Source organism: Sorghum bicolor, chromosome 1 (genome assembly GCF_000003195.3).
Source record: "Sorghum bicolor cultivar BTx623 chromosome 1, Sorghum_bicolor_NCBIv3, whole genome shotgun sequence".
NCBI lineage: Eukaryota > Viridiplantae > Streptophyta > Magnoliopsida > Poales > Poaceae > Sorghum > Sorghum bicolor.
This window is the reverse complement of record NC_012870.2, coordinates 71,749,193-71,759,873: the sequence shown is the minus strand read 5'-3', so window position 1 is coordinate 71,759,873 and position 10,681 is coordinate 71,749,193. Positions and strand designations below refer to the sequence as shown.

The window sequence follows — 10,681 nt, the reverse complement described above, 5'->3', positions numbered from 1 at the left end:
TGGAATATAAATCATAAATAATTTTTAAGTTATCGAGTTTGAAAATATAAAAATTATATAATTAGATTTGTCTTCAAAATACTTTCATAAAAATATATATCATAATTAATATTTTATACAAAATAAGAAGTTAAAGTTATGTTTTTGAAAACCATGTCACTGAAATAACTTCTTTTAGGAACCTGGAGAGAGTAGTCAATACTTGAAACTAATCCATATGTATCGACATTGTGTTTTAACTAATACATACTTCCCTTCACAAGATATTTAGAAACATACCAATGTAAATTCATATGTGTATGCAACATTTCGAGTCGGCTTGTTCGGTGATGATTACAGAATTAGTTAGATATTTAGTTGGTGCCTCTTGTGGCGATGACATGAGTTTGTTAAATGTTTATAGCGTCGTCTAAATGATGTATGAGCTAAATGCGCTAACTTTGTATGCTGAACTTTTATCTTCCTCTTACTCTCACTTATCTATCATAACTTCTTCCTTTTGATTGAGAGATCCTCTTTAGAGACTGATATCAAAGGAGTATAAAATACTAGGAGAGTGTAGGAGGGAGAGATTGATACGTGAACCTAAGAAGATAAAAGAGAATCATACAAGTTTTTTTTGTCGTGTAGTGTATTATATTCATGCCTATGTATTGTTTATCTATGTTGATTGCACGTTTGTGGAGGTTTCACACCTAGTTGTGGAGGTTCCGCACTACGGAAGTTCCACACTAGGACACAGAGGTTCCACAGACTTACAACTTAGCAACTTCTTATGTGTATGAATTGCCACAAGGATACGTTTATCATAATAACATCTTGCACCCCACACATGGAAGATATAAGAGAGTTCCCGCACTCGCGACCAGCGTGGTTCGGCGGAGGTACTACGACTACCACGAACTACTCCGTGCATGGATGTAGTCTGCCTGGGCCTATTTAGGCCAATGGCAGTCCAATAAGGTTACAGTATAAATTGGGCTTTTTAGCCCACTGAGCAACCATGACCCATTATTTATTTCTATATTTTTCATTTTTTAACTAGGCTTATGGATCACTGATTTAAAAAAAATCACAAAATGCTCTTAATGCTTATTTGGAGGAAAGGATATCCTCAATCCTATGTTCCAAACGCCATGAACAATAAATAAATGGAGGATCATTTGATTCTTGTACTTTTTCATTTAGAAATTTTACAATTCAAACGGGTTCTAACTTCTAAATAGGCTAGAGACTTTAGAAGTTAGATTTAGAGCGTTTGGATTTATTGTCCGCTTACAATCTAAACTTGAAGTTAGTTTTTGAACTTATTGTATTATTTTTTTCTCGATCACGCAAAAAGTTTGCACGTCTCTGTATTAAGGTAGAGAAAAAGTTGATACAACTTGCCTTTAAACGCTCTAGGGGTTAGTAAATATTGTATTTACATGAAAGCCTAGACCCTCTTTAGTGCACTGTAAGCTAGGTTGTTACATTGAACAAAGATCGGCCCAATTTTGCGATGCTGACAAGTAGACCTATGCCCTAATTGCTGGGCGGCGGCACCGCTTATGCGGGCCTACATCGCCAACCTAAGGAAACAAAATATTGTATTATATTTTTATAAATAGTGTGTAGGTTGTAGAAAAGGGGTTCAAGTTATTAGCTGTATGAGAGCTGGATTTGAACAGGTTACAAAACTTAGGACAATCCATCTAATTAAACTCTTATTATTGATAGAAAAGGGGTGATATTAATGTGCTATGATTTATGAAAAAAGCCGATCTCTGGAGAGGATGAAGAAACATGTGTTGGCTTCTAATTATCGGTACCATAGGATGAACATCCTGTTTGCTATTATTGACACCATGCCAATAAATGCTAAGGGCGTCCGCAATGACGATTTAGATGAGGTATAAAAATAATAAAGAATGAACACTTTAGTAGAGAGTTACGTGAGTTGTGAGAGAGAGGATTTTAGGATATCATACTAGACTAGTTGTTTGAGAGTTACTAGCTATTTAATCTCTCTTTTGATAGCCAATAAAATTCTTTCTAGACTGGCTATTTAGGAACTATTAGGATGCCCTAATATATCATAATCTCTAACGATAAACGGGCTAGAGATTTTAGAAGTTAGGTTCCATGAACTCTAGCCTATCTAAACACACATCTTTGCTGGGATCAAATGGTGATGTTGTACCATGGGCTATGAAGAAGTCGTCTCTAGGCACATGGATTTGGGTCTTGTTTAGTTGCAAAAAGAATTGCAAAATAGACAATGTAACACTTTCGTTTGTATTTGATAAATATTATCTAATCATGGATTAACTAGATTCAAAAGATTCATTTCGTAAATTACAAGCAAACTGTGTAATTAGCTATTTTTAATCTATATTTAATGCTTTATGCATGTGCCGCAAGATTTGATACGACGAAAAATCTAAACAAGGCCCTAAGAGCATGTGTTTGCCTCCTATTTGCTGCACTATGCGATGAATAGCTTTAATGCACCCCTCCACGAATTTAGCTCGTATTTAGGACAACTTATCACGGAAGTACTTTAACACGGTACACATAATGCATAGCCATTGACCCTAACGACGAAGACAGCGATATATGGCTGTTGGTACTGAACTGTTTTCTTCATTCACAAGTTAACGGTGACCAATGAGTGCACTCAGCCGCAGCTGGTGTAAATTCAGCATAGAGGTATCTTGTGCAACTCAGTTGGTTTTTGCTACTATAGTATTTTGGTTTGTATGTGACAATTATTATCCAATTATAGAGTAACTAGGCTTAAAAGATTCGTACCGTAAATTACAAACAAACCGTGCAATTAGTTTTATTTTCGTCTATATTTAATGCTCCATGTGTACAAAATTTCGATGTGACGGGGAATCTAGAAAATTTTTAGAACTATGCCTTGTTTAGTTTACCCTAAAAACTAAATAGTTTTCAAGATACCTCGTCACATCGGATCTTGCGGCACATACATAAAACATTAAATATAGATGAAAACAAAAACTAATTACATAGTTTAGCTGTAAATCACGAGACGAATCTTTTAATCCTAGTTAATCCATGATTAGATAATATTTGTCACAAACAAACGAAAGTGCTACAGTAGCGAAATCTAAAAAGTTTTTACATCTAAACAAGGCCTCATCGTGTGCCCAAAGGGAATGAAGGACTGTTTACTTGATGAAAAAATTTTAGATGTCACATCAGATATTTAACAGGCTGTTAGAAGGAGTGTTTTAATTATATAACTCGCATGAAAACCGCGAGATGAATTTATTTAATCTAATTAATTCATTATTAGCTCATGCATTACTTAGCAATTATGGTTAATAATGGAGTGAAGGCTTAAAAGAATCGTCTCGTGGTTTTTCATGGAAACTATGTAATTAGTTGATGGGACACAACGAAAAAAAATAGGGTGAAAACTAAACGGGACCGAAGGCGGCGTCACCGACAAGCGGAGGCCTAACCTTCAATTTATCCAATGGTGGGGGCAGACTAATCGGCCGGCAGCAACCATTGCCGCTCTTTGCTCAAAAAAAAAGCCACCATCGCCGCTCATATGCACAGTGAGCGGTGCCTCCACGGCCCCATCTGCGTTGCTCGGTGCCGGTAGCTGTAGCTCGTCGTCCCTACGCCGCGAGGCCGGCCGGGAGGGCCGAGGGCAAGCGTGCGGGAAGCGTGCTACATGGAGCAGACGATGACACGAAAATCCCCTGACGCCTGACGGCGTCGGCATCCTCATTTCCAACTCCAAGCAGCTCCCAGACGAAATGACTTTTTCGGCGTCGCCCGCCCTCGCCATCCCTCGTGGCGATCGTATCCGTCCGAATATGCCTTGCTTTGGCGCCCCACCTCCTTTACTCCCCCCACGCCCACCCACCGATTCGGTCGACCTCGTCTCTCTTCCCCTTCTGCTGCGCCTTTTTCCGTTCCTCTCTCCCCCCACTGTCCCCTCCATCCGCTCCGTCCCAGCCGAGCGAGAAAGCGAAGGGGCCCGAAAAAAAAGCCGCACCGGCTTCCCTTCCTTTTTCCACCACCCGGAGAGATGGAGCTGTTGTACGAGCTGCTCCTCACGGCGGCGGTCACCCTCCTCGCCGCCTTCCTGCTCGCCACGCTCTTCGCCGCCAATGATCCCCCGCGCCGGACCACCGATCGCGCCGCAGCCGCGATCGCCGAGGAGGTGGCGGCGGAGGAGGAGAGGATCATCGAGGTCGACGAGGTGATGCGTAGCGAAGGGAGGGCGGCGGCTGTGGCGCCGCCGGAGGCGGACGGGTGGGTCGAGGCGGAGAAGGCGCCGGCGGTGGTCGTCAAGGAGGTGAAGGAGCCGGAGAGCTTGCCCGAGGAGGAGGTGGGGGTTCCCGTGAAGGCTGTTCGGGAGTTGCGCCTTGCTGCTGAAGTGGAGGAGGGGGAGGACGGCGGTGGCCGCGTGAAGCGGCCTGATTTGACCTCCACAGCTGCTGTGGCGGCGGCGGGTGCTGAGGCGAGCCCGCAGGTGTCGGGCGCTGATGTTGTGCCTAGGGAGGCGTTTGATGTGGTGGGGTTGGAGGAACGGACCGTGCAGGATGTTGAAGTGAATCAGCATGGTCTGGGCGCTGAGTCTGCTCTTGCTCCCGTTGAAGTTCTCGAAGCAGGACCGGGCAAGCAGGGACAGGGAGTAGAAGTTATTGGAGTTGCGCAAGTGCTTCCCTTGGAAACAGAAGCTGTTGAAGTGAAACAGCAGCATCTGGTTGCCGAAGTTGCTCCTTCTGAAGATGTTCTTGACGTGGGATTGGTGGACAGGAGTGTACAAGCTATCGAAGTGACGCCTGATGAATTGGATTCTGAGACTGCTCTTGAAGAGATTCTTGATGTCGTATTGGAGAAGAAGGAAGAACAAGTAGTTGAAGTGAAGGAGCATGAATTGCCTGCAGGGGCTGCTCCACAACCACCAGTTCTTGATGTGCCATCGGCAAAGAAGGAAGAGCTTAAACATCATCAGCCCATTGAAGAAGCTGCTGAGGTACATGAGGAAGTGCAGTGCAAGGAGGAAGCTAAATGTGAGGCCCATCCAATTGATCAACAAGAAGAACTGGTTCCTGAAGAGGAATCGGTGGCAAGGACAATTGATGATGTGAATGTTAGCCATGAATGTAGCTTTAGTGATAAAGTGGTTACCGAGTTGCCTGTGGAGGCAGTGACATTGCAAGTGCTGCCGAAGGATGACCCTGAGGCAGACGTCGAGTTTGAGGAGTGGGAAGGGATCGAGAGGAGTGAAGTGGAGAAGAGGTTTGGTGCGGCTGCAGCATTTGCTGCTAGTGAGGCTGGGGCGGCTGCCCTGTCAAAGCTCGATAGTGATGTGCAGCTGCAGCTTCAAGGTCTCCTCAAGGTTGCCATTGACGGTCCCTGTTATGACTCTGCGCAGCCACTTACATTGAGACCTTCATCTCGTGCGAAATGGTATTCATCTCTTCTTTCTATGACCCTGGCTACATTTACCATTGTTACACTTTGTTAGGTTATAGCTTAACAATAAGCAAACCCTGGCCTGGATGTCATCAACACTGGAGTACTGATCCTCTGCTATATTTGTATCAAGGCAGAGCAAGAGTAGCATACTAGTATTTTTCAATAGGAAGAAATCACAACACATAAAAAAATCCTATTGAAAACTAACTTGTTTGTGCTTCATTATTTCAAAGCTGTCAAAAGTTGTATGCAGGAGATCTGATACATTTTAAGTAGTTAAATTATAGTAGGGCATCAAATTCTTCAATACCCTTACTATATTTTTTTCCTAGCTCAGAGATCACTTGTAGGCTTGTTTGTTAATGACTCTGCTTGGAAGGCCAAAACCCACCTTTGCACCAGCTTCAGCATCATTTCAGCTATTTAGGTAGACCGATGTGAACCGCACATCAGGCTCTGGCTTCCTGCTTCTAAGCATGCTAAGCTGAGGAAACAAGTTCAAATCATTGAAGTACTGAAGTAAATAGAAACTGATCTGTTTGCCTTGCTGATAAATCATGTTTTCTGAAGTAAGACTGAAATGAATAAGTGCAATATCTTTTTGGTCTGAAGGACTTGCATTTTGGAGTGTTATTGACTATTGATTTCATCGGATGTGAGGTTTATGCCAATACGGAAGCTGTGGTATGTATAATTTGACATGATAGGGTCATGCGACGTCTATGTTTAAGAGCTTGGGCAGCTATTGACGTGCCTGAACCGTGACTAGGGGCTCATGTTGTGTTTCAACTCTAGCCTACCCCAATTTGCTTGGGAGTAAAAGGCTTTGTTGTTGTTGTTGTTGTTGTTGTATGTTTAAGAGCTTGGGGTATCTGGTTGGAATAAGATTTATGACAATTCCACACTACAAGTTTTGGGTTTCCTCTTTTCTTCTTGGTTCTTGGAATTGGGTTCATCAGCTTCAGAGAAGCATATAATGTTGGAGCTATATATGCCTTGCCTCCTTTGTGGCAAAGAGAATATTGCACTTCCCTGCATGAGACAATGAGAACCAACACTTCCTTCTCAAAATTGGTTATGGTAGTACATTTTTAGTTTTGAATGTCTGTCTTAAAAATATTTGTCCATGATGCTGCATGGTTCATAGGACAATGTTTTGAATTTTGGAATAAACTATGAATGAAGCTAAATGTAATGAATTTAATGTAAAAACAGAATATAGAAGTCAAAATCATGTAGGTGGATCTGGTGCAAGATTGAGTGAAGTTACAATCCTGAATCAACTGAATTGTATTTCTTTGTTTAGTTTAGGCATAACCGCATAATTGACAGCGATTAGTCACTGCCAAACTCTGTCTGAGGAAGTTTTGCCCTATAAGTTGTTGGAAGAAAAAATTGCCCCTGTACGAGTTTGCATATAATAGGTAACCAAGGTAAACCCTCCCATCTGGCAGTTGCCCCAGCAGTCATCTCTTCAGTGTGTCATTAACATGTTAAAGCTTGTTTGTCCATAAACATGCTTCTCTATATTGTTAAAGCTTGCAACGTATTGATGTGACATATTCCATTTCAAGATAGGGTTGTTGTTTGATGCCGCACCTTGTTCTGGTATGGCAATAGTTTTTGTCCGGCTGAATTCTGAGGCCACTTTAGATTGTGCCAATTTGTTCTGCATGAGAGCACTATATTTAGATATGCTTTATCCAGCTAATCATCACTTTATGAGCAATCTGTACAGTACCTTTTTTTTTCTTTGCCAAAGATAGCATAGCATTTAGAGTTGTGGGGGGTGGGGTGGGGGGGGGGGGGTGAGTAAGAGCATCTTGGTCAAAGAAACCACTAACTGTTGGTTTGCCTTCAGAGTTCAGAATGGATTATTATTGTGACGTGTCAGCAAATGAATATTTCTAGCAATTTCTGAACAGGAGCAACGAGCATAGAAAGATGCACTAATATGTTCTGCACATGGACACCATTACAGCTTCTCTTATTTCCCATTCTTATTTATTGTTGGATCAATTAAGTGGCTACAACCAACATGTTGTATACATCTAACTACCGAAGTTATCCCTTGGAGTGAGAATAATAATAATATGTGCTATAAAATATGGACTGATGGTCAGAAGTATTGAATAAAAAATTCAACATACCAACATGACAGATATCTTGCGCCTATTTCTGGTAGACTGATGTGTATCTCTTTACGTCTTGGGAGCTGTCAATGCTCCATTAATTATATTTTTGTATGCCCACAAGTAAAGCTAGAGTTAACATTGCAATAATTGTATAATGGCTATGTGTATGTATTTTTATTCCCAACAATTCCAGGGAATATAGAAGTCTGAAATAGAGTTAAGGAAAGACATGAGATATCCTATAAGAGAAAAAAATTGGCAATCCTTCTATTTTTGGACATATATTGTCAGTTGTCACCATTCTGGGTGTCTTAAAGCATAAAAGAAATGGTGAAATAGTAGACATTGTAGAAATTATCTGCTAGGGTTGATCTGTGCCTAGATATTCTGTAAAGATACGCACAAGATTGGTAATCCATAATGCTTACTATCGGTGATCATTTATTGTTTTCTCAGGGCTGCTTGGCAGAAGTTAGGGAATATGAACCCTGAGATTGCTATGGATAAATACATGAATCTTTTATCAGAAACAATTCCTGGGTGGATGAGGAATGAAACCTTGGTAATTTATTATTATATTATATACTACCCTTGAAATGTAGATTTAGGTTTCCGTACATGTATTTTCTGCTTCTTTGACTGGAGAAGAGTGCTTAAAGGTTAACAGTGTATGCATTTTATACTCTAGGACACAGAGAATGCTGGCAGTTTATCTGCAGAGACTATCTTAACAACGATGACTGCTACAAGTGATCAACGGAGCAATCAAGGGTAACTTACTACTTCCTTCGATCAAAAAATGTCTCTCATTTAGGACATCAACACTTTCTACAGTGTGAAGCTTTAACCGACAATTTCTATGAATATGCCATTTCAGAGAAAGCTAATTCAATATTTTGGAAGAATTTATGATAAATCTAGTTACATATATCTTACATTGTCCGTCCAGGTATACATTGATGGTCAAAATTAAAACAGTTTGACCAGCAGAAATCCTAAAAACAATGTTAATTTTAATCAGGGTGGTATTGCATAAATGTGTAATGTAAGATACAGTAAGAACACTTTCGCCATAAAATGCATACTGACTGGTGTGGATTGGTGCTGGTATGAATTTGTTTGAAGTGAATTTTTCAGCACTCTGTACTGTTTCTTTTGTTGGTAAAATGTCCCAGTCACAAATGGTAGCTCTGATGTGACCTAGTACGATAATAGTTTTAGAACAAGTGCATATACAAAAGGTTTGTGCGTTACTTTTTGCTGTGGATGAATTTCGTACAGGAATGAAGATAGTTCTAGCATAGGTGAAGGTCGCCCAATAACTTCCCCTAACCCAGAGAAAGGTATGTAACTTCACATATACTATTTGACACTGGCAGGATTTTTCTTGAATCTTGTTCCTAGAGAAAGGAAAACATATTTATCGTGCGGCTATTACTATTGGATGGACTGGATCAACAATTGCAACCTTTTTTTTCCTTTTGCTATCAGTATTTAGCTGGAAAGTTGCTGATTATAATTCTCATGCCAGTCATATAGTATTTTCTTGCCTTAGGGTAATATTGGTTGCAGTGTTTAGTTTAATTCATCACGGTCAATAAAATTATCCTTATTCCAAAGTAAAAGGTTTTAGAAATTGTAGTATTTCTTTCTTGTTTTTTTTCTGTTTGTGTTTGACTGCTCTTTTAATATGTTTTATGATTTATTCAAGGGAAATTGGGGACCCAACTTGACCACTTGCAAGTTAGGGTGGGAACACCACGTACTCTCAATCCTTAAGTTCTAGCACCTGCAAGTTTGATGTGTTTTCATATTCCCCTCTTGTGACCGTTGAAAAGCCGGTATAATTAATCTTTGGCCTCTAGCATCACCCTCGCACATGTTGTCCCACATATCATGAAGAGTTGCTAGATATGTATCTCGCATTTATACTTTTCCAAAGCTTGCTCGACTAGGAGATTTATAAATGACAATGACTGGAACCCAAACTCAAGAAAAAAAATGTATTTGAAAGGCTCCTTAGCTTGCAGGTGTTGTTGCAATTTCCACCTTCATTCGATTCTGACATCCCTGTAAATTTTCAGGCCAGAGCTCTGATATCCCTGCTGAATGAAGGCAACACTGATAAAATATTCTTGCATCAATGATTCCAGCCCATTGCTGTGATCATTATCGATGTTTCGTCATAAAATTAGATTTGTACAGTTGTGGTGGTTGTGCTAATGCTAGTGCTATGATGATGTTGGTTCGTGCATGTATATGACTGTATATATTGTAACCACTGCTGCTGCCGCCTGTATATTTGGCCAGTTGCAGACTTGTCGTCGGTTTTCGGTTGTGGTCGATATTAACGTTACCTCCGGTAACTGATAAGTGGTAATTGTATTTGTCACCACCTAGTTTGGAACGAAGAAATTAAGCGGTTCAGGTAAGGCTTATCTCATTCCAAATTGCTGAATTCGTCCGATTTGGATTCGCATACTAGGGCTGCTATGTTGTTGAAAAAACTTCTCACGCTATGTCTTCATCTGAATGGTTCAGGAATCAGGAACGCTTGAGATTCTTGAGGCTGACACCGCTGATAATGCACGTTACGTGTCGCGGTCATCTCATCCTGCCATTTTCCGGAGCAGAATGGACTCGTGAGGCCAGCAAAAGTCCCGAGGCTTGGCCGGACGCCTGGATCAGAACAGCGCCAGCCGCTCCTTGTGATGGAGAGAGGCGAGCAAAAAGTGCACACACGTAGGCTCCACCAGAGTCCAGAGAAATACTTGGCACGGGTCGTCCGATGACTCAACCGGTGGAGTACGTTCTGGGACAGAGTCACAGAGAGGCCCGATCAAAAATTGGCGTCGACCGCACCGTAGCTGTGTGTCTAGTTAATCTCGGCCACGAATTGCCCGAGTCACATGACCCACATTCCCACAAGAGCACGGGCACGGTAGCCGAGCTGTACTTGTCCAACGCCCGCGGCTGCGAATCCTGCGGCAAGTGTCCGTCCGCCCGCGCGCGAGCACGGTCCGTGACCGTGCCGCCGAAGCCCCCGCCCCCGGCGCCCAGCCCTATCCGGCGTCGTCTTTCCACCGCTAGTCAAA

At 41.7% G+C, this 10,681-nt stretch overlaps 1 protein-coding gene across 1 annotated transcript; it reads left to right on the top strand.

Annotated features, from left to right (window-relative positions):
• Positions 3,899–10,036, top strand: LOC8078859. Its single transcript, XM_002468142.2, has 5 exons — positions 3,899–5,442; positions 8,043–8,148; positions 8,275–8,357; positions 8,868–8,929; positions 9,671–10,036. Exons 1-5 carry the CDS (start codon positions 4,052–4,054, stop codon positions 9,697–9,699), a joined length of 1,671 nt encoding a protein of 556 aa, XP_002468187.1. The 5' UTR covers positions 3,899–4,051; the 3' UTR covers positions 9,700–10,036.

What these genes read in the sequence shown, in the direction of transcription:
- LOC8078859 (XM_002468142.2), top strand. Translation starts at nt 4,052, where the DNA reads ATGGAGCTGTTGTACGAGCTGCTCCTCACGGCGGCGGTCACCCTCCTC. An exon ending in CCTTCATCTCGTGCGAAATG is followed by an intron (nt 5,443 to 8,042) that starts GTATTCATCTCT and finishes TTGTTTTCTCAG; the next exon opens with GGCTGCTTGGCAGAAGTTAG. An exon ending in GATCAACGGAGCAATCAAGG is followed by an intron (nt 8,358 to 8,867) that starts GTAACTTACTAC and finishes AATTTCGTACAG; the next exon opens with GAATGAAGATAGTTCTAGCA.